Genomic DNA, 23,552 nt, shown 5'->3' with positions numbered 1-23,552 from the left:
TGACCTGTAACATTCTCTGTTGCAGCATTAGCCACTATGTCCTTGTGATGGTTTTCACTATCTTCATCATGCTGCTGAGTGGACTGGCCCAGCTGCTCACTACAAAGAGAATTGAACTTTGGGGAAGAACTAAACGACATTCCATGTGACAGAGCTACAAGTGTTGTTTTTGCTATTTGAATTTTCACCCTTACTGTGAGTCAGTGTCCACCTGTGGAATGTAAATAGTTAATGGACTGGAGTGCCAAAATCCTATTGAGAGATTTTCTACTTTCCTGTGACAGATTATGCTTGGAGATTGACATTTAGAGATCAGCTGGGGGTAAAATAGTCTTAATTTTATTCCTTAAATATATTTTTTGCAAATAAAAACAGTGATTAAGTCCTGGTTTAAAACATCAGCAGCCATCTTTGTTGTATTTTTCTTTTACTATAACTCATCTTCCAGCATTTATATCACACACCTGCAGAATCTTGGCTCTCATCCCATCCCTAGCACAGCCTTTACATAAGAGCCTTACAGAGACAAACACAATAAGGTAAATGTGAACAGACCAGTGCTTTGTGATATTATACAGCATAGAAAATATGCATCAGGGTAACTGAGGTCACCTCAGCTTTCACTAGCTGTGAATTTGTGAGAATAGGTGGAAGCAGCAATTTGGGATTGGTAGTCGTTGAGTTGATACTCACTTTGCATATGATGCCCACTCAGGTGTTTCCTCCTCTGCCAACATTTGCAATCAGCTCGTGCACAAAATGATCACCTGGTTAACAGCTATGCAAGACACCAACACAAAGGCATACCACCAAGTGTGACCATGAGACATCTGAGTGCATCACCAGACAGAACCACCTACATGCTCTGTCGTCATGGGCCCTCTATAGTACCTGTTAGTTTCAAATCTGCTGTGGGTCACATAGGAACTGTCCTGTGACATTCCTCCTCCAACAGGTAGAGCAGGTAGACCCCAGGACCACAAAGTAACCAGAACCTGCACATACAGTTCCGGGCTTCATCACCCATTGAGCTTTGATATTGTATGAGTCAAACAAGAGTCGTATACACAGCTGTCAGACAGCAAGGTATCTTGCCATTACAGTAGCTTTCATATTTGAAATCACACGAAACATTACAGGAGGTCTTGGGGATTATGCATGTCTACACACAGTACCAATAGAATGGCCTTCAAATAGGACACCCCCATAGATTACAAACACACATTTTCTTATTAGTCCCAACACACGACAGCATCATTGACAAATCACACTACAGGATAGCACCACATCACAGCTCTGAGTTGCAGCCAGAACTCACAGGACCCATAGCAGATGCATGCCACAAGCAGTGGTGGCAGCCAAGACTAGAGTATGCCAGACGTTTATCTTGGGGGCAGTTCCGTTACCCCACCCCCAGCTATCTGGCACTTGGCTATGGCCATGCAGCCATCTATGGCTCTGGAAACTAGTCATCCCTGCAGGAAGGCTGGTTGGGAGAAACCAGCTACAAACATCCATTTGCTTGTTGGATGCCACTAAATGTCTTACCGGGGGCCTGCAGTCATCTATATGACTTCAAAAATGCCACTCAACAGCAACAAGATGCTGGGGATAAAGAGTCATTCCAGGGATGACCACTGATCTGGTGACTCCATTGGGCATGTCCCCACCACACCATCAAAACAAGGATGCAGATACAGTCGGCCAATGCCCCAGACAACACTCTATGTACAACAAGGACCAGACAGTGTATACAAGGAATGTGTTGAAATGCCCACCACAGCTAGCTGTTTCACACAGCAGCGTCGAAGAACAACAAGAAGCAAGTATGATGCAGATGATGGCTAGATGTGGGAGCCCACACACACACACGACTCCCTTGATACGCTGAGCTGCTGCTCTAGAGGGCTACCCCACATCAACCACTTAGCGCACATCATTTGGAGGGAGAGACAAGGGAACAATCTACTTGTATAAGAAGAGGCACTATACACAACCATTGTCCCAAACCAAGCCCCGTCAGACATGCCTACCGAGGCATCACATGGCCTGACAATTACCTCCTGAGAACTGTGTCCACAGCCCGCTTTCCACTCCATCTAAGTCTGGACCGCCTTGCACACCACAGCCTCCACCTCCAGGCCAACATTATTTCCATGGCCATTGTTACAGTTTGTAACAGGCCAGCTTAACCTGGTTACAGAAGAAATTTCTCCAGCCCACCTGTGCTGTGTTAAGAGCCTGAATGTGGCCTACTGGAGGGCAGCAGGAAACTGCAGTCAAAGGCAGGGTGAGCTCAGGAAACTGCAGGGAGTAGGAGAGGCTCCATCCAGAAGGATCAGCCTCCTGGCTTTGACTACTCAACTCCCCAGGTAGGAGGAACTCTAGTCAGGTAATGCCTGGGAGTGATAAAACCCAGCTCCAGGGAGGAGGGCTGGGATGTGCTTACCTAAGGGGAAAAGAACACTAAACTGGGGCTGGGGCCTGGAGAGCTAGTATGTATCCAGAGGACAAAATGAATTGGACCTCCAGAAGAGGAGTGATTGAATTATCTTTGGATTGAGTGAGTTATTTGGGGGCCCTGAAGAAGAGGAAACTGAGGCATGGGCCTCTCCTGGCCCTCTTACATGGAGTATGCTTGCTGACAGCAGCAGCTCTAACATCCAGCTCAGCCGCGTGCAGCAGTGTGATGTGAAGGAAATGGGTCAGAAATAGATGATACAGGAGCCTGAGACAGGTTAGTGATGTCTCCTGCTTTCCTCTGGCCAAAGCGAAATGTGATGAAAGCAGCTTCTTTAGGCATGGTAAAGAATAACATTTGTGCGTGGCACAGCCAAGTTGGGGTTACACCTATCCAGATGAAAACACTGGATGCAGTTAATATCCATTGTTTCGAAAATTCAGCTGGGGAGACAGTAGGCTCTAGTCAGCTATCCTGTCTCCCAGCGGTTAATAATGCTGGTAATAAAATGTCATACATACCACTATGCCCAATGACACTACTGGGCTATAATCATTACTTTATAAACTACTGCTGATGTAAAGGGATAGTAACGATAGTCAGTGTACAAAAACACACACATATAGGCAGGTGGAAGTCACTGTCTAGGAGGGGAGAGTTGGAACCCACACAAAACTAGAGGAGTGAGGTTGAACAGGTGTGCATTCTACTATAGGATCCATGTTATCTGCTTCTACATGTGGCTATTTGCATTCCTTTGTGTGGAAGTGGAGTGGGGGACAATGGGCATAGGAGAGCAGCATCCACTATTCCCCTGCAAGGACCTGAGTGGCTAATTGCATCTGCCATTCTCTGGCTGGGTGATGATGGCAGTGACCTTAGATGACATCTCCTTATTCCCTGCCAATCTCTTGAATTTCTCTGCCTATTTGTTAATTCCCTTTCTAGCACACTCTCCCTGAGAGCATTGTACTGCAGTTCCCACGGCTGACTGGCTATGCTATTCATGTATCGTCCCATGGTGGGGCTTAAGCAGGAGTCTTAGCCTGCACATTTGGATTTACTTCAGTTTTGAGGTGGTGTAAATTCTCCAGCTCAGCAGCTTTATGCTGCCAACTGGGCTGTGTGCCAAGGTACTTTCTCCCTCCCCAGTGGGGCGAGTTCCTCTCCTTTCCAGAACTAAAAAGTCCTCCCAAATTTGCAGTCCAACCAGCCAACAAAATCGCTTTCTTAGTTGAGCCCAGCCTTTCCTCCACTCTGGGTCATCCTTTTGCCTTTCTCCTCTAATGCATAGCAACTGGGGCTGGTAGGTTAAGCAGCCCCAGCTGCACCAGTAACCAGGATGTTTTAACTTTTGCTGCCTGCATCTGAAGCTCTACTGACCTGACAAGAAAAATTGGGTTACTTTTTGAGTATCTGTCCATGTGGATTCCACTCTTGGTGATGGTGACTAAGGAGGCAGGAGCTAGTAGTTCTGCTGAAACAATGAATGTAAGGCCTGGTCTACACTACGGGGTTAGGTCGAATTTAGCCACGTTAGGTCGATTTAAAAATGACTGCATCCACACAACCAGCCCCGTTCCGTTGACCTAAAGGGCTCTTAAAATTGACTTCTGTACTCCTCCCTGGCGAGGGGAGTAGCTCTAAAATCGACTTTACTGGGTCGAATTTGGGGGGGTAGTGCAGACGCAAATGGACGGTATTGGCTTCCGGGTGCTATCCCAGAGTGCTCCATTGTGACTGCTCTGGACAGCACTTTGAACTCTGATGCACTAGCCAGGTACACAGGAAAAGCCCCGGAACTTTTGAATTTCATTTCCTGTTTGGTCAGCGTGGCGAACTCAGCAGCACAGGTGACCATTCAGTCCCCCCAGAATCGTAGAGCGTAGAATGTTTCTGTGCTCCTCCATCATCTCCGTTCCTGAGGTTATCGCAGATTAGAAGGCAAAAAAAACCACACTCGCAATTACATGTTTTCCGAGCTCATGCAGTCCTCCCACTCTGATAGGGCACAGCTTCATGCATGGAGGCATTCAGTGGCAGATGCCAGGAAAGAATTGAGTGAGCGCAAAGAGAGGAGGCAGGACGCGATGCTGAGGCTAATGGGGGAGCAAATGGACATGATGAAGCGTCTGTTGGGGGAGCAAACGGACATGATGAGTGTCTGTTGGAGCTGCAGGAAAGCCAACAAGAGCACAGACCCCCCCACTGCATCCACTGTATAATTGCCTACCCTCCTCCCCATGTTCCATAGCCTCCTCATCCAGACGCCCAAGAACGTAGGGGTGGGGGGGGAGGGGGGAAGGCTCCAGGCTCCCAGCCACTCCACTCCAGAGGATGGCCCAAGCAACAGAAGGCTGTCATTCAAATAGTTTGATTTTTAGTGTGGCTACAATAAGCAATGTGGCCTTGTCCTTCCCTCCTCCCCAACCCCACCCGGACTGCCTTGTCCGTTCTCTCATATATATTTTTTTAATTAATAAAGAAAGACTGCATGGTTTCAAAACAATAGTTACTTTATTTTGAAGGGGGGAGGGTGGTTGGCTTACAGGGAATTAAAATCAACAAAGGGGGCGGGTTTGCATAAAGGAGAAATACACACAACTGTCACCGAAGCCTGGCCAGTCACGAAACTGGTTTTCAAATCTCTGATGCGCAACACGCCTTGCTGTGCTCTTCTAATCACCCTGGTGTCTGGCTGCTCAAAATCAGACGCCAGGTGATTTGCCTCAACTTCCCACCCCACCATAAAGTCTCCCCTTTACTCTCACAGATATTATGGAGCACACAGCAAGCAGCAATAACAATGGGAATATTGGTTGCGCTGAGGTCTGACCAACAGCGCCAGCGAGCTTTTAAACGTCCAAAGGCACATTCTACCACCATTCTACACTTGCTCAGCCTATAGTTGAACTGCTCCTTACTACTGTCCAGGCTTCATGAATGGATCCCCTGAGCTCATTGCTGGAGAGCAGGAGAGCAGAGTTGCAGGGGAAGTGATGGAGCCATACACCATGCCCTGGAGGTTGCTAGGAGCCGGGCAGGGAAGATACTGCCAGAACCCCCGGTCAAGCTACATGTCCGAGGAGGACGGTTACCAGTCCTACTGCACCATCTGCTGCCAGCAGCACCCAAGAGGACCAGTACGGATCCCCCAAGCTCGTCGCTGGGGAGCAGGAGACCAGAGTTGCAGCGGAAGCAGTGGATGACGACGGTTAGCAGTCCTACTGCACTGTCTGCTGCGAAGGCAAGGAGCTGCTGCTGTGTAGCAATGCCAGCTGCTGCAGTGCTTCTGTGTCGAATGCTTGGAGGACCGAGTAGGGCAAGGCAAAAGAGCAAGAGCCCTGGAGCTGTTACATGTGTCAATCACAGAAGTGCTATGGTCCAGGCTTAATGAATGGATGTTGCAGCACCAACCGGACTGGAATGTACAGCTGCAAGACTTCTTCACCAGCAATAAAGGACAGGAATATGATGCACCTAAAAGCTAAAAAGGCCCGCACATTTCCCAGAGTCACTACCCTTGATAACAGAACGTCAATGATTGCATTGGCTACTTGGATCACTGCAGCCCCCACAGTAGACTTGCCCACAACAGCAGCAGCGACGGTGAGCTGAGCGGGCTCCATGCTTGCCATGGTATGGCATCTGCACGGGTAACCCAGGAAGAAAGGCGCAAAACAATTGTTTGCCATTGCTTTCACGGAGGGAGAGGCGACTGACGACATATACCCAAAACCACCCGCGACAATGTTTTTGCCCCATCAGGCATGGGAGCTTAACCCAGAATTCCAATGAGTGGCAGAGACTGCAGGAACTGTGGGATAGCTACCCACAGTCCACCGCTCTGTAAGTCGATGCTAGCCCTGGTAGTGAGGATGCACTCCGCCGACTTAATGCGCTTAGTGTGGACATACGCAATCAACTGTATAAAATCGATTTCTAAAAATCAACTTCTATAAAATCAACCTAATTTCGTAGTGTAGATATACCCTAAAACAGCTTGGCATCAGATCTAGAGGCTGATGCGAGACAATACTGATTGATAAAAGTCTGAACTCCACTCCAAGTAGCTGCCCTACAAATTTCAGCTATGGCGACCCTGCTAAGGGATGCACTAAGCTCTAGCTGAAGGAGGTTTAATCTGAGAGGTGGAAAATCAACTCAATTTCAAGTCAGAAGAGACCCTGATACAATCTGAGATCCATTTGTGACCTCTGGACTTTTCTTCAAAGGGTACAAATAAATAACCTGGGTGATTTACTAAATGGTTTCATCCTATGTAGGTAATAAGATAGCACTGTCCTAACAACCAGGGCATGGGGCTTTGTTTCCCAGAGAGATGAATTAGGCTTAGGGGAAAACACTGGTAACAGTATATATTGGCTGAGGTCAAGGTCTGAAACTACTTTCTGTATACATTGTGGGTGAGGTCTTAAAGTCATTCTGTCCTAATGAAAAACAGTGAATGGAGGGCCAGTTATTGAAGACTGAATCTCACTCACCCTCTGTGCTGAGATAATTGCCACAGGTAGTATAAAAGCATGATGATGTTGGTTCAAAAGGAGGTTTCATCAGAGAGGTAAGAACTATGTTTAAGATTCAGGAAGGGGGAAATCTCTCTAACTGGCAGAAACACAGTGGTTCTTCAAGATGTTCTATCCATGTGGATCACATGACCCATCCTCCCTCACTGCTGCTACAGTGTCCTTTTAGATGAGATTATGTGTGGTGAAGACACTGAGTGGCGGCTGAGGTTGCTGCACCTGTTGTCCTTGGCAGGGAAGATGAGGGCATGCAGGGCACAGGTGCAGCCCCAAGAGACACTGCTGGTTAGAACATCCCTATTTGGTGTGCATGAGCCCTAAGAGTGGTATCCACATGGGCACACGTCAAAGAACCAGTAACAGTAAAGTAAGTAGCCATTCTTTTTGTCCCTTGACTCTCCTTTGATGGCTGCCGAGGACATTCCCATGGCCCAGAGAGGTAGGATAACCCATCTCATGTGGATTTAATATTTGGAGTGGGCATGGGCAAGGGCATGCCTCTTTTTCTCCACAATTCCACTGTTTTTTAAGGGGTTCTGTGTGCATTCCAGAATGTGCCAAGTGTGCCCTGAGGCCTGCATCAGCTGGCACTGACTGAATGTGGAATGGAGTAAAGTCCCTTTGCGTGCATGTAGCGAACCTTCTCGTTGACTTTCCACAGCTTATATTCCCACAGCATCTCCCATAAAATGCTAGTAAGGGTTTAGAGGATTGGATCCAGTTTTCCTGCCCCCACTAGCATGCATTTCCAGTATTCCTCAGGACATGCACTCTATTCCCATGTAACTGGACACAAAATTGGAGCTACCATTCATTGTATTTTGTTATGTTTCAGAGTGGATCAGTGCTGAGAACAACTGAATTTGCAGCTTAAAAGCTTATGGCATGTCACTATCCTGTACCCATAACCTTTTACATTAGCTTGCCCACACCTGATCTGCATCTGGCAGCAATTACTTTTCCTAACCTTTTAAAGGTGGATAATGTCAAATGGCTATAAAGAAAACCACACCTTCTTTCGTTTGTTTTAATTTCCAGATAAAGTAGATGGCAATTTATTTCTTTCACCAAGTATATAAGGTGAAGCTGAAATACAGGTTTGACATTTAGCGTTCACTTGTGTTGTTACTGCTTCCAGACCTGTCAATGGCTGGATTTTATCCAACGAATTCACTGAGAGCATCAAGAAATCCAAATTGTATAAACCAGAACGAAATGGTAAAATGTATTGAATTCAGCATGGATCCTGATTCTGTTCTCCAGCAAAGTCAACAGGCCCAGCTCTCTGTGTCTTGTGTAGTCATTGACCCCAATGCATACCAGGTATAAAATACTACCAAACAAAAGTGGTCTTTTTTTACACAGAAAAATAACTACGCCAGCTGCAAGACAGTGGAGAATCAGTCACATAAGATTTAAAGAAGTCTATGAGATCAGACTCGCTCTATCATGTCTGCCATAGCTAGGTGGAGAGAGAAACAAAGAGAAGTGTTTGTATGTTACGGGATTTGCTCTTCACTGCACTTGCTTCACTTGCCTCTCCTCAGCAGTGCCTCTCCAAATCTGAATCAAAGGTTCAGTATTCCTGGGACAATCCAAAGAATGTGTTCAGCAGCAAATATTATGAAACAGAACTGCTGACGTTTTATGGCTGTGAAATTACTGACCAAGGCCAAACATCCTCTAATTAAACTTAGCTTATCACTCGTGTACAAATTTTAAAGGACAAAGTATTCTGAGTGCAGTGCTCAGCTGGGCTTCCCATGGAGTAACCTTTGTATATCTCCATAGATAATGGCCTTTTGTGTAGGGCCTGGTTTTTCTGCCTTTTTGACACATGAGATAGCGTAAGAAAATGATTGCAGAATAACTTCAGCTGATGCTGACGTTTCTGGTTTGAGTTCTATTTAGTCCATGGACAGGATTTGCTTTTAAAATATCGCCATTATATTTTTCTGTCAATTTCCATGTTAAGATGAGAGATTTGATCTTATTCTACCAAATGTTACTACTCGGAGTTAGACGTAACTACTCACATGTTTGTGTATGCACCTTCCTAGCCACCTACAAGATGAATATTTGCCACCACTGATTTTGAATAGGAAGCTTGTTGGATTTAGTTGATCTATTGTGAAGGTAAATTATACTTACGTTAGCTACCATATAGCAACATGCTTTACAAAGGCAGCATCTTTCTCCTGTCGTCCCAATTTGCATTAATGTATTGTAGTCATAAAAAGCCTCCAAATACTCCCACGGGTCAGTGGTGTAACAGACATGGTATTTCAGCTATCAAGGCTTTTCCTGAGTCACAGTTTAGCAAATGACAGGGGGTCAGGGAGGGAGGGAGATGAATGAGATGTTTCATTTTTTTAATTCAGTAACTAAATTATAAACTAAAATTAAACCAGGTTTCACTGAAACTAGCTGTATCTCCAGTTTCTATCTTGACTTAAGCAGAGCACACAGATCATGAGTCATTGTCCAAATCTCCCCTTTCAAAGGGTTTGCTTTAATTGATTACTCAAAAACAGTAAACATATTAAACTCAGCCTGAACTTTACCGTTCCTCCAGGATCTACTGTGTGCTCAAATCCCCCATCTCCTTCTGGCCTGGTTTGAGCTTATTGGTCCCACCTGCCAGCATGACTCAGCAGTAATTACTCTGAATCTTAATGCAAGGTTTTAGCATCTGAATCGATGGAGACTCAACAGAAGAGCTAGGGTACGTCTATACTTACCTCCGGGTCCGACGGTAAGCAATCGATCTTCTGGGATCGATCCCGGAAGTGCTCGCCGTCGATGCCGGTATTCCTGCTCCGCGAGAGGAGTACGCAGAGTCGACGGGGGAGCCTGCCTGCTGCGTGTGGACCCCCGGTAAGTTCGAACTAAGATACTTCGACTTCAGCTACGTTATTCACGTAGCTGAAGTTGCGTATCTTAGTTCGAAGTAGGGGGTTAGTGTGGACCAGCCCCTACAGTCTTATGAGGGGTCTTAGAATCCACTAGGCTGAGGGAGTATTTTTGGGGACCTTAAATGCATGTTTTTCTAAGTGGTGTACAGGTTAGTCAAGCAACAACAGTTAGTTTTAACATGACTTACTCCTAGAAGGGACAAAAAATGCTACACAACAAGGGGAGAATATACCTCAAAGTATTTTCTGTGTTCACATGACAAACTTAAAGTTTTATAAAAGAATCTTATTCAGTGAGAGACAAGAGATAGCAATCTTCCCTCACTGATGACTTTTACTTGAAAATTTTGGGGAAACTTGTTTGTGAAAATTATTTCACAAGAAAGTGCTAATTCCCTCATTCTATGCATTAGAATAAATTGACCTGTGTCATAGTTATTCAAAAATGCTTATCATGTGTTTGACAGCTTACTCCATTTTTTATTCTCCAAGTAGCTGCGTGTGCGTAAAATGGAATATAGACTCACATGCCTGCTAATAGGAAAATGTATTATCCTTGTCAGAGTAGAGATAGATGGAATTATTATCTGGACACTTATTTTGCAGGTCTGTGTATGTTCCTCACTATTAAAAATTAAGTTATTGAGAGGATTCCATCTCATTAACAAAGAAGCAAGCTTATTGCCAATTTTAACTGCATTTTGATATATGAAACTCTACAAGACGATGTTTGCAGAAATCATGTAAAATGCTGGGAATGCATTATTTGTGCTTGGTACATGCAGCTTCAGAAAAGCAATTTACATTTTTGCACACAGAAGCATAACTACCGGAACATAAGCCGGATGATTAATGACTGCTATAAAAGAGCGTTTTGGCAACAATCCAGCAAAGCACTTAAGCATGTGCTTAATTATAAGCAACTTGGGCTTGGTCCTGCTGCCATTGAAGTCAATGGTGACAGTCCCATTGACTTCTAATGGGACAGGATTAATCCCTTAGTAAATTTTAAAAGGACTGCTTATGCGCTTGAAGTTAAGCATGTGCCATAAATTAAGATGTCTTACAAAAGTTGGAAAAGTATATTTTAAATTCTGTTTTCAGTGCTGTTGTAGCCATGTCGGTCCTAGGATATCAAAGAGACAAGGTGGTTGGGGGTAATATCTTTTATTGGACCAAATTCTGTTGGTGAGAGAGACAAGCTTTCGAGCGACACAGAGCTCTTCTTTATCCCTGTGTAGCTTAAAAGCTTGTTTCTCTATCCACTAGAAGATACTATCTCACTCGCCTGGACTCTCATTTTAAATTGTGTTTCAGACGTCAGGAGAGCTTGTCAGAGCATTTCTGGTGTATTGTCAAAGCCAAAACGCTTTGCAGGGATGAATTTGTTTTGACAACGTTTGAGAGTCTGTTCCTGTCCTGGCAGAGCAGGGACTTGAATGTGGGCTTCCCACCTTCCAAGCCAGCGTCCCAGTGTGGAATATAAACAAAATTATGAAACCTCGCAAGTTGCAATGAAAAGGAATTTTCCTCTGGTCAGCTCTAGCTGGCAGTGATACATAGGAGTAACAACAGGTCAAATCTTGTAAGGCGCTGAACAGCTGCTGCTCCTATTGATTGAAATAGGTGTTGCAGATGCACAGCATTTCTCAGATTTCAGCCAGTAATATTGTTTGTAAAGAGTTGCTCTGCTAAGATGTTTGAGACACAGGCGCCAACTCTGTGAGTGCTTCACTACCAGCCACGTGACTCAGTGCCTTCCCCTCTCCCCCACACCTCCTGCCTGTTGGTGGCCCCGCCGATCAGTTCCTCTCCCCGCCCCCCCCCCCCCGAGCCTCCTGTCTGCCATGGATCAGCTGTTTAGCAGTGTGCAGGAGGCGCTGGGGAAGGAGCGAGGGCAGGACATGCTCAGGGGAGGGAGCAGAATGGGGTGGGGCCTGGGGAGGAGCAGGGGTCAAGCACCCCCTGGCAACTCATAAAGATGGCACCTATGGTTTGAAGTGCTAAGCAGCAGTTAAAGTTGAACCAGTTTTCCCATTTCTAGTATAAATGTTTCTATCCTGGAACTACAAAAGTTTAGAATGCAATTCAGTGTTGGCCAAACACTGTTTCCACTGTAGAGGTTCATTGGACAGTTGGCTGGGCTGCAGAGAGCTTTTGCAAATCCAATCATTTCATTTTCAGTAGCTTGAACCTTCTCTCCATCAATTGGCCTAGCCTGGCTCCAAACGATCTGTCATGAATATTGTTAATAGCTTTGCTTAATTACAAGGTATTTTTGTCAATTATAGCTGGTGCACATGTTACCAAAGCGCTATAGGGAAAGTTTGAGGAGTGGAAGAAATTGTTTTTGAGCAGAGGAGTTGGGGGAGAGAGAGAGAGAAACATTAGACAAAAGTCAACATTTCAAATCTAGTTCATTTTTCATTTCTTGGCGCTCAAAAATAGTGAGAATTTCTCTTCAGACTGGGCAGAAATTTTCTTTGTCTTTAGAGTACAAATTACCAAACAAAAACTACATTTAGTTACAGTAAAGGGTGTGGCAGGACACATCCCATCCACCAAAAATCTTTAAAGCATTGAAATCAGAAGTTAAGGGGAAAGATTTGTGCATTCCTTTCTACCTCCATATTGCCTATTAACAGTGTTGACAACACACTGCAGTGTGCCATAAGACTCTGACTTCCATCTCCAACACCACCAGACACACAATACTACATACCCCATCTTCATAAACTTGCAAAACCTTTACCGTGACTTCATATACTTCTATATCAACAAGTCAGCATATTCCAAGCACTTGGGAAGTTTTGCCTTAACACTGCTGAGGTCTCTGTTAAGAGGCATTTTAGTACCCTTATTGTTATGATGTAGATCGCGTTAAACCCCATTGAAACTGGTGGGCATGATAACACTCTTCATTCAGGATAAATGTAAGAAAGCAGTTAAGCTCATAAGAACATAAGACTGACCATACTTAGTCAGACAATGATCAATCTAGCCCAGAATTCTGTCTTTGACCGTGGTCAGTGCCCGATGCTTCAGAGGGAAGGAACAGAATAGGGAAATTATCAACTGATCCATCCCCTCTCATCCAGTCCCTGCTTCAGGCAGTCAGAGATTTAGGGACACCCAGAACATGGGGTTGCATCCCTGAACTTGTCTAACAGCCATTGATGGACCTATCTTCCATGAACTTATCCAATTCTTTTTTTGAACCCTGTTATATTTTTGGCTTTTACAACATCCACTGGCAATGTGTTACACAGGCTGTGTGTTGTGTGAAGTAGTACTTCCTTATGTTTGTTTTAAAATTGCGGCCTAGTAATTTTATTGGGTGACCCCTGATTCTCCACACCATTCATGATTTTATAGACCTCTATCATATCCTGCCCTCTTCCACCCCTTAGCAGTCTAAGCTGAACAGCCTGTCTCTTTAAATTTCTCCTTATATAGATGCTGTTCCATACTTCTAATAATGTTTGTAGCCCTTCTCTGTACTTTTTCCAATTTTTTTTTTTTGAGAGTGGGTGACCAGAATGTCACACAGTATTCAAGGTGAGGCCAGACCATGGATTTATATAGTGGCATTAGGGTGACCAGATAGCAAGTGTGAAAAATTGGGACAGAGGGTGGGGGGTAATAGGCGCCTATATAAGAAAAAGCCCCAAATATTGGGACTGTCCCTATAAAATTGGGACATCTGGTCACCCTAAGTGGCATTATGTTTTTTTTTTTCTATCATCTCTCCCTTTACCATCGTTGTTAGTTTTCTTAGTTTTTTTTAAAAAGAGTGCAACAATGCATTGAGCAGATGTTTCCAGAGAAGCACCCATGACTTGTTCCCCCTCAAGAAAGATCACGTAAATTAGACCCCATCATTTTGTATGTATAGTTGGGTTTATGTTTTCCAGGGTGCATTACTTTTCACTCCTTTTCGGACTAAGGTTGCTGAAAAAATAGGAACCAGCACCCAAAACCCAGGCCACAGGGCAGGTTGATCATAAACTGAGCTATATGAGCAGAGGAGTTCCTCTGGGGACTGAATGCCAATTCAGAAGGCTCAATATTGTTTGGTGAAGGGTGTGTGTGGGTGTCTGAGCAGAAGCAGCCAAAAAGTCATGGAGACAGCCAGACTAGGACTGGGAATGTGTCAGAGAGACTAGAGGGAGCTTTTTGGGTAGAGGGCTGGTTGAAAAGAGGCTTGGCATCATGAGCAAAGAAACTGTCTCCTAGTGATTCTTACTGTGTTCAGGATCATGTCAAAGAAACATCTGACTCCATCATTAATTTCTTCTCCTAGGAGCAACAACCCACAAAACCCTAAATATTAGCTAACCGCTCAGGTCAAAACAAGTATCTATCTACATGGCTAGACTTGTGTAAGGGGCATATACAACCTCAGGCCTTGTGCTCCTGGCATACAAAGACCATGAGCTTCAACCCATTGAAATCAGTGGAAGTCTTTCTATTGCCTTCAATGGGCTGTAGCTCAGGCCTCAAGAAAGCAACTTGAAAAGGTTGTGTGAGAGGAGGCTTTAGTCCCAACGGCTATTGATCTGGCATCTTTCACCTATACCTGTGTTTTGAGGTAGAAGGCAAACATTTTCACCATTAGAACAGGTAACAAGCCCTACTTATGTTACAGTGCTGATTTCTCAACAAACATTTGTATTTCACACCATGGGAAGACTAATCCCCTCTATTAATAGAGTCAACCAACCTCCATAGCCCATGTTCCAGGATCTCAGGCTTTCAAATTTCACATTTAATCATTAAAATTACTCTCACACTGGTGAGCAAGGTCTTGTGGGGGAAGAAACACTAAAATGATGCTCAATGAAATTTAAAAATCTAGGAGGACATGTGGTAGCTGGCCCCCTATCATTCTTTGTGCTCTAGTGGAGTCATCCTGCTTTTAGGGCTAGTCTACACTAGAAGCACTACATTGTTACAGCTGCATCACTATAGCACATCTGGTGAACACTCTATGCTGACCAGGGCCACCCAGAGGATTCAGGAGGCCTGGGGTCTTCGGCGGCCTTCCGCTCCGGGTCTTCGGGGCACTTCGGCGGCAGGTCCCGGAGCGAGTGAAGGACCTGCCGCCGAAGACCCAGAGCGGAAGAAGCTCTGGGTCTTCAGCAGCGGGTCCTTCACTCGCTCCGGGTGTGTTCGGCGGCACTGAAGGACCTGCCGCTGAAGAGCTGCCGAAAACTCTTGTGGGGGCCCCTGTGGGGCCTGGGGCAAATTGCCCTACTTGCCCCCTCCTCTGGGCGGCCCTGATGCTGACTGGAGAGAGCTCTCCCATCCGCATAATTACTCCGCCTCTGTGAGAGGCAGAAGCCATGTCTGCAGGAAAGCATCTCCCACCAACATAGTGCCAGTCTGGACAGCACTTAGGTCGCTGTAACTTGCATCGCTTAGGGGGGGTGGCTTTTTCACTCACCCTGAGCACTGTAAGTTAGACCAACATAAGTGGTAGTGTAGACCTGCCTTCAGTGAAGTTCTGTCATTGACTTCAGCAGAGATTTGGAGGGGGAAAAACCATCAGCCTTCATCTTCTAAAAGACTGCTCTGTCCTTGTGCTAGCTGCAGATCTAAGTGAATTTCACCATGTGTGAACTAACTGTGCAGGGTTTGGAATTATTCCATTGAAATGATCTCATCTTTTGTTTACATTTGTAATAGAGAGAAACCCAAATCAGAACCTTTTTGCTGGACTTGCTGATTTTTGGGACTTTGGTTTGGCTAAAATAGCGCTAGCACTTAACTACATGATTACAAAGGGGAGCCAAAAACCTCTCTCCTAAGCCTTGAAAAACTAGGGTGGAGTTTGGATAAAATGGGAAATGGATGGATAGGGGCTGGGAAGCTGGGCTCCCCACTGAGTCCACAGCCCATTTCCCAATGTACCTCTATGATTTCCCAGCTCTTTGTCTGGCTCTGCTGTCATATGTCACACCTTTTCATATTCTCCCAGTCCCATTCATTTGGAAATGAAGATAAAATGGTTTAAAAATATGAATGGTTACAATTAGGGCTGTCGATTAATCACAGTTAACTCATGCGATTAACTCAATTAATTGCGATTTAAAAAATTAATTGTGATTAATTGCACTGTTAAATAGCATACCAATTGAAATTTATTACATTTTTTCTACATTTTCAGATATATCGATTTCAATTAACACAATACAAAGTGTACACTGCACACTATATTTATTACAAATATTTGCACTGTAAAAATGACAAAATAAATGGTTAATTCACCTCATACAAGTACTGTAGTGCAGTCTCTTGATTATGAAAGTGCAACTTACAAATGTAGGTTTTTTTTGGTTACATAACTGCACTCAAAACCAAAACAATGGAAAACTTCAGAGCCTGCAAGTCCACTCAGTCCTATTTCTTGTTCAGCCAATCACAAGAGAAACAAGTTTATTTACATTTACAGGAGATAATGCTGCCCACTTCTTAATTACAATGTCACCTGAAAGTGAGAACAGGCATTCCGCACGGCACTGTTGTAGCTGGTGTCTCAAGATATTTACGTGCCAGATGTGCTAAAGATTCATATGCCTCTTCATGCTTCAGCCACCATTCCAGAGGACATGCTTCCATGCTGATGCTCGTTAAAAAAATAATGCATTAATTTAAATTTGTGAATTTAATAATGCGTTCATTAAATTAAACTGAACTCCTTGGTGGAGAATTGTATGTCTCCTGCTCTGTTTTACCCGCATTCTGCCATATATTTCATGTTATAGCAGTCTCAAATGATGACCCAACAAGTTTGTTTTAAGAACACTTTCACTGCAGATTTGACAAAATGCAAAGAAGATACCAATGTGAAATTTCTAAACATAGCTACAGCACTCGACCCAAGATTTAAGAATCTGAAGTGCCTTCTAAAATCTGAGACGGATGAGGTGTGGCACATGCTTTCAGAAGTCTTAAAAGAGCAACACCCTGATGCGGAAACTACAGAACCCGAACCACCAAAAACAAAAAACACAAAAACAAACAAACAACTCCACACACCAACACCCAACCTTCTGCTGGTGGCATCTGACTCAGATGATGAAAATAAACATGCATCCGTCTGCACTGCTTTGGATTGTTATCTAGCAGAACCCGTCATCAGCATGGACACACGGCCTCTGGAATGGTGGTTAAAACATCAGGGGATATATGAATCTTTAGTGCATCTGGCATGTAAAGAACTTGCAATGCCAGCTACAACAGTGTCACACAAATGCCTGTTCTCACTTTCAGGTATCAGAGGGGTAGCCGTGTTAGTCTGAATCTGTCACTTTCAGGTGACATTGTAAAGAAGCGAGCAGCATTATCTTCTGCAAATGTAAACAAACGTGTGAGTCATTGGCTGAAAAAGAAGTAGGACTGAATGGACTTGTACGCTCTAAAGTTTTACATTGTATTATTTTTGAATGCAGTTACTTTTTTGTACATAATTCCACATTTGTAAGTTCAACTTTCATGATAGAGATTGCACTACAGTACTTGTATTAGGTTAATTGAAAAATAATATTTCTTTTGTTTTTTTACAGTGCAAATATTTGTAATAAAAATAAATATAAAGTGAGCACTTTGTATTCTGTGTTGTAATTGAAATCAATATATTTGAAAATGTGGAAAAGAACCAAAAATGTTTAAATAAATGGTATTCTAGGATTGTTTAACAGCATGATTAATGACAATTTTTTAATCACCTAGTTACAAATGGAATAGGGAGCAGATGGCTGGGGCATGGATCTGGGACATTGAAGAGTTAGTAGAAAATCTGGAGATTATTTCCCCAAGAAATTATTGACAGGGAGGTAGGTGTAATGGTCCTCACTTGGGGTGCGTGACTTAGTGGTCACAGCTGCAGCTCCTGACTGCCAAGGGGGTTGTGAGGAGGGGAGCCCGGCCCTTCCCACTCCACCGAGCTTCGACCCAGGGCCCTTTGGGCCATAGGTGCCAACTCCGTGGGTACTCTGGGGCTGGAGCACCCACAGGGAAAAATTGGTGGGTACTCTGCACCCACCAGCAGCCAAACTCCCCTCCTCACCCCCAACTCACTTCTGCCTCCTCCCCTGAATGCACCACATCCCCACTTCTCCACCTACCTCTCAGCGCTTGGTGCCAGGAAACAGCTGTTTCATGGCATAACAAGCTCCAGGAGGGAGGGGGGAGGAGTGGGAACATGGCATGCTCAAGGGAGGAGGCAGGGTCAGGGCAGGGATTTGGGGAAGGGGTTGGAATAGGGGCAGGGAGGGAGCAGAGTTGGGGCAGGGACTTTGGGGAAGGGGTTGGAATGGATGCAGAACAGGGGCAAGGCAGGGGTGGAGTCAGGGCAGGGCTGGGGGGGCGGGCAGGGGTCAAGCACCCACTGGCACCAGCAGAAGTTAGCACCTATGCTTTGGGCTACCAGTAGTCTGGCAACCAAGACTGCTTAAGGCTGTCCTTAAGCAGTCTTCCTCTCATTGCCCCACCCCCTCAGGGTCCGCTTAGTCCAAGGCTTTCCCCTAATGGGGAACCCAAACCACAATAGGTAAGTGGGGGTTACCAATGTCCCAGATCCACTGGATACTTCCCTCTCTGTTAGTCTCCAGGGTGGGTCCTCCCTTCCCTCAGGGAGGGCCTCTTTGGGCTGCTGTATCAGAGTCTTAGGCATCCCTCTGCTAGAGCAATAGCCTGCAAATCTGCTCGCCTTCAGCTCTGCCACCCAAATGAGCTAATTCCCTGCCTTTTAATTCCTTCAGCAGATGGAGCATTTGCTGCAGGTGTGGCAGGGCGGGGCTGGCTGAGCCCAAAATAACCCCTTAACCCCTTGTTACCCAGTGTGGGGTTTGCACACCCCATCACAGTAGGGGTAGGTCAGATACACTTTTATTGTAAATGTAGGGTTTGGGATAGCACCTAGTTATCACCTGGCCATGGAAAAGACTACACATAACTGGCCTTATGACTTTCATAACTGCTACATTTTTCTCAAATTTCAGCATTTGCTGATGAAGTAAATTACATTATTCATGCTTTAAAGGTACATAAAAGCACGTTCCATTAAAAGAAAGAGCTGTCTTCAGTAACTTGGTCACAATACAAATATATATCACTGCATAAATATAATTGCATAATCAATATTACTATATGCAATAATTCACAGTTAATGTTGCCATAGGAACCTTTCTTCCTCTGACTTTTGTGCATTTAAATGCTAAACCTTAATGGTGGATTAACCAAGTTTTCTGTATTTTAATACTGTGTTTGAAGTATAAGGTCCCCAATTTCCTTTGTTGTGATTGCTCAAAAGGGACCTTTTTCCACCATTGACTCTTATTTAGAAAGCCTACAAGCACAGCAAGGCCTTTTACCTTTATTAGCCATCAATTTTACTCAACACCTCCTGTATTTTTGAATTAAATATTTATTGATTTTTTTTTCAGTAGAAAAATGCCCAACTACTCAATAAGGAACAATGCAACAAAGTGGCACTAGCAGAATACAAGAACAAAAACCTTAAAGACCCAAACTCATGTTATGGAAGTAAGCCAAATCAAAGATTACAGAAGCAGGAGCTACTGTCTGATGGAGATTCTGTATTCTCTCTCTATTTAAAAGTGATCTGTAAAGGGCTGGGGATAGCAACAAGGGCTTGTGCCTATCTTTGCTGCTTTCTGATGTACACAGAAGGCCTAGGTGGGGGAGGAGTTTTGTGCTTTCCCCCACTTGTTTCTTGTATTTAAAATTGTGGTCTTATCCATCGTTTACTGCACAGGCAAATGGTGAATTAGTAAATGTATGACAATAAATACCAAGTGAAATCTCATTAATTATATGGAGAAGTGACTCTTTTAGTAAGATTCTTTATTCCCTGATTTTAAGGCCAGAATGGCCCAGTCCGATCATCTAATCAGACCTCCTGTATAACACAAAATTTCTCCCACTAATTCTTGCATTCAGCCCATAACTTCTCTTTGGGCTAAAGCATACCCTTTAGAAAGATATCCAATCTTGATTTAAAGACTTCGAGTGATAGAGAGTCCACCATGTCCCTTGGTAAGTTGTTTCAATGGTTAATTACATTCACTCTTAAAAATGTGCATCTTATTTTCAGTTTGAGGTTTACTAGCTTCAATTTCCAGCCAGTCAGTCTTATGCCTTGTCTGAAAGATTAAAGCGCTCACTGTCAGAAATCTTTTCCCTGTGTAGATACTGATAGATGGTGATCAAAACACCTCTTAGCCTTCTCTTTGAGAAACTAACCAGATTAAACTTCTGAAATCTCCTAATTTAAAATTCTTTGCTCTTTATTTAATTTTGGTAACAGCTGTTTGAATAAAAAACTTGGGAGAGACTCCAATATCACTAGCCATTCAATGATGGAGTGCAAAAGCTGCCACCCTGCCTTTCTGAATCCTCCATAGAATCCTCCAGCACAAACATGAGTGAAGATGAAATAGACATTCTTGATACTTCCCAGGAAAAACAAACAAGTAAAAAATCCAACAGTGTTTGGTTCTTTATGGTAATACTTTGATCATGGATTGATGTATGTAGGTAAGCGTTTGCAAGATTGGGGACTAAAGCAAAGTGTCCATTATAAGCATTGCTGCTAAGAAAAAGGGGAGAAAATATTAGCAAAATTTAGTTTTTGATAGACATTGTCTGACCCACTCCAATTACATGGTCAATTTCATCCTTCCCTCCCCTTGTATGTTCCTCAAAGGCATTTCTGCGCCTTCCAAATTCTATACATGTGGTCTATGGATTTTATCACCGTTTATTGCCATGTGGCATCTTTAAAAAACAAACAAACAAACAAACCTTGGCTCAACAAGTCCATACATGGGGCTCGTCTACACTGGCAATTTACAGCACTGCAACTTTCTCTCTCAGCAGTGTGAAAAAACACCCCCCTGAGCGCAGCAAGTTGCAGCGCTGTAAAGCGCCAGTGTAGACAGTGCCCCAGTGCTGGGAGCCGCACCCCTCATAGAGATGGTTTTTTTTAGAGTGCTGGGAGAGCCAGCGCTGCGCTGCGACCACACAAGGCACATTAAAGCGCTGCCAAAGCAGTGCTTTAGCGTTGCCAGTGTAGGCTAGCCCATGGTTGCTTCCCCTGGTCTTACTGAGACCAAGTCAAAACACTTTTCATATCCTTATCCCTTAGAAGTAGGGATGCTTGATTTTGAAGTGTAGCCTGCTTGGAATTAGGAACATCACACACTGGGTGATGCGTGACTCTAAAAATTCACCAAACACCTGGCAAAGACCTTAACCTGGTGTGAAGATATTGTAACCTTCAAAGCATTGTCACCTCATTACCAGGTGGCTTGTTACTGTTACAGATTGGGTGAAACCCCATCGATGCTGGTGGGTGTAACTGCTGCCTTTCATTTAAGACAGTTGTAAGAAACCATTACGTTCCTTTATGGCACCAGAGAGCTGAAAGAATAGGAGGCATCACCCAAAGCGCAGGTATATGGCAAGACTTGAGTAGAAGCTGAACCACGTAGCATCCGATGAAGTGGGTTTTAGCCCACGAAACCTTATGCCCAAATAAATTTGTTAGTCTCTAAGGTGTCACAAGTACTCCTTATTCTTTTTGCTGATACAGACTAACACGGCTACCACTCTGAAACCTGTAGCTCAGAGGGTTTCCCTGGAGATTGACATAGCAAATGCAGGGACTGGGACATTGATTGGTGGAGCTCTGTATGTCTGTGTGGGTGTGAGAAGCTGTAATAAACATCACAAAAGGACACATAAAGAAGGAGCAGAAAGTCAGAACATGACATTGGAAAAGTGGCCCTGAGAAAATCCTAGAGAGAGCTTTTGGGCTAAGTGCTGTTTAGAAAAGGGCTAAGAACCATGAGCAAAGAAACTGCCTCTGGTTCTTTGATTCCTGCTATGCTCACGGAAACAGGATTTTGTACATTCTTTATAAATAAATAGGATTCCATTACAGAAATGCCTGCCTCCAACATCAATTTCTTATTCCAAATTGAACCAACCCACTAGACTCTGAATTTTGACTAATTGCTTGGATCAAAGAAGGGGTAATTTTCCTTTTAGGAAAACAAACAAAATAAAATTGGAAAAATTACAGTCTGTCTCCCCAGCCATCATTGTCAGGGCACACTTGTCCATTATTCTCTCCCCCTCACCTCAGTCCTCGACAGCCAGAGTTACAAGTTACTATCTCAGCACTGGAAATCTGCTAGACCATCTGGCATCCAGTCCATACCTGTTCATGATACTGCTTCCTCGGATATGGCTCTCAAGTGATGGGGTTCTGAGTGTTGTGGTTTAAGACAGGCACAACTAAGTTTAGCAACTGTTCATCACAGGACTCCCATGAACTAGATAGGTTCACTTCTGGAATTAGACTGAGTACTTCATTTCTGGACTGGGGGAGCTTCAAAAGAAAAAGAAATGTTTTTCGCTTACCTGTAAATTGGATTTTTTACAAGATGCTCCAGAATGCTGCACTCAGCTCATTTTCAAAATCACCTTGTCTACCTGGGAGGACAAAAGAGTGGCCCATCAGCATTGGACCAGGGTGCTTCTCCGAGAATTACCATTTACAGGTAAGGAACAAAATTTGACTCTCCTAATTGAGCGATAATTTCTTTTGGGGCATTGACCCTGAAATACAGTTTTGCTGACACATTAGGCAATGGGGGATTTCCCTAAGGAGGAACAAGGGATGGCAGGGGGTGGGATGGGTGGAACGCAGGGAATAAAATCCAGTTTGCCCCAGTGGTCTCATACACATTGCTGGCATTTGCTAGGCTTTGGTGAAGGGGCACTATAGATTTAATGCTTGCAGACTAAGGGCACGTCTACACTGGCAAAGTTACTGCACCGGCAGTTACAGCGCCGCTCAGAGAGCGCTGAAGGAAAACTGCTGTTATGTGTTCGCACTGACAGCTGCCTGTGCAATAGTGTGTTCACACTTGTGGCGCTATTCGGAGCGGTGCACTCTGGGCAGCTATCCCACAGAGCATCTCTTTCTCTTTTTCTGCTAAGACTTGTGGAAAGGCAGAGGGAGTTGTGGGGCATCCTGGGTCCTGTCCCAATGCCCCGTGATGCATTGCTTCACATCCCAGCAATCCCTGTGCTTCCGTCTGCATTTGGCTGTTGACCAGAATGCAGCTCGCACTGACCAACATATCATGAGTAGCAGTGGAGTCATTCCTTAAATTACAAAGGCAAGAGGAGTGCAACATTGATCTCACCACACGTAGTAACTATGACACGAGAATGCTTGTGGCATTCACGGAGGTGCTGACCACAGTGGAGCTCCGCTTTTGGGCTCAGGAAACAAGCACTGAGTGGTGGGGTCACATCGTCATGCATGTCTGGGATGACAAGCAGTGGCTGCAGAATTTTCAGATGAGGAAAGCCACATTCATGGGACTGTGTGATGAGCTCGCACCAGCCCTGTGGTGCAAGGACACGAGAATGAGAGCTGCCCTGTTGCTGGAGGAGCAATTGAAGTGACGATTGCACTGTGGAAGCTGGCTACTCCAGACTGCTATCGATCGGTCGCTAACCAGTTCGGAGTGGGAAAGTCGACCGTTGGAGTCATGTTGATGGAAGTGTGCAGGGCCATTAATCGCA

General features: G+C 44.5%; 1 protein-coding gene across 24 annotated transcripts in view; it reads left to right on the top strand.

Moving 5' to 3' along the window:
- Positions 1–401, top strand: part of PIGN (phosphatidylinositol glycan anchor biosynthesis class N) — a 155,976-nt gene extending 155,575 nt beyond the window's left edge. For all 24 annotated transcript variants that reach the window (XR_010598692.1, XR_010598694.1, XR_010598690.1 and 21 more), the window contains one exon: positions 26–401. Coding sequence is in view for 12 of the 24 variants with exons in the window: in XM_024107320.3 (XP_023963088.1) it covers positions 26–149 (124 nt within the window). In the remaining 12 variants the exon portion in view is untranslated. The remainder of the gene's footprint in view (positions 1–25) is intronic.
- The last annotated feature ends 23,151 nt before the right edge of the window (positions 402–23,552 follow it).

Source organism: Chrysemys picta, chromosome 2, assembly GCF_011386835.1.
Source record: "Chrysemys picta bellii isolate R12L10 chromosome 2, ASM1138683v2, whole genome shotgun sequence".
In the NCBI taxonomy this organism is placed as follows: Eukaryota; Metazoa; Chordata; order Testudines; family Emydidae; genus Chrysemys; species Chrysemys picta.
The sequence above is the reverse complement of the archived record's forward strand: the minus strand, read 5'-3'. Positions and strand labels throughout refer to the sequence as shown.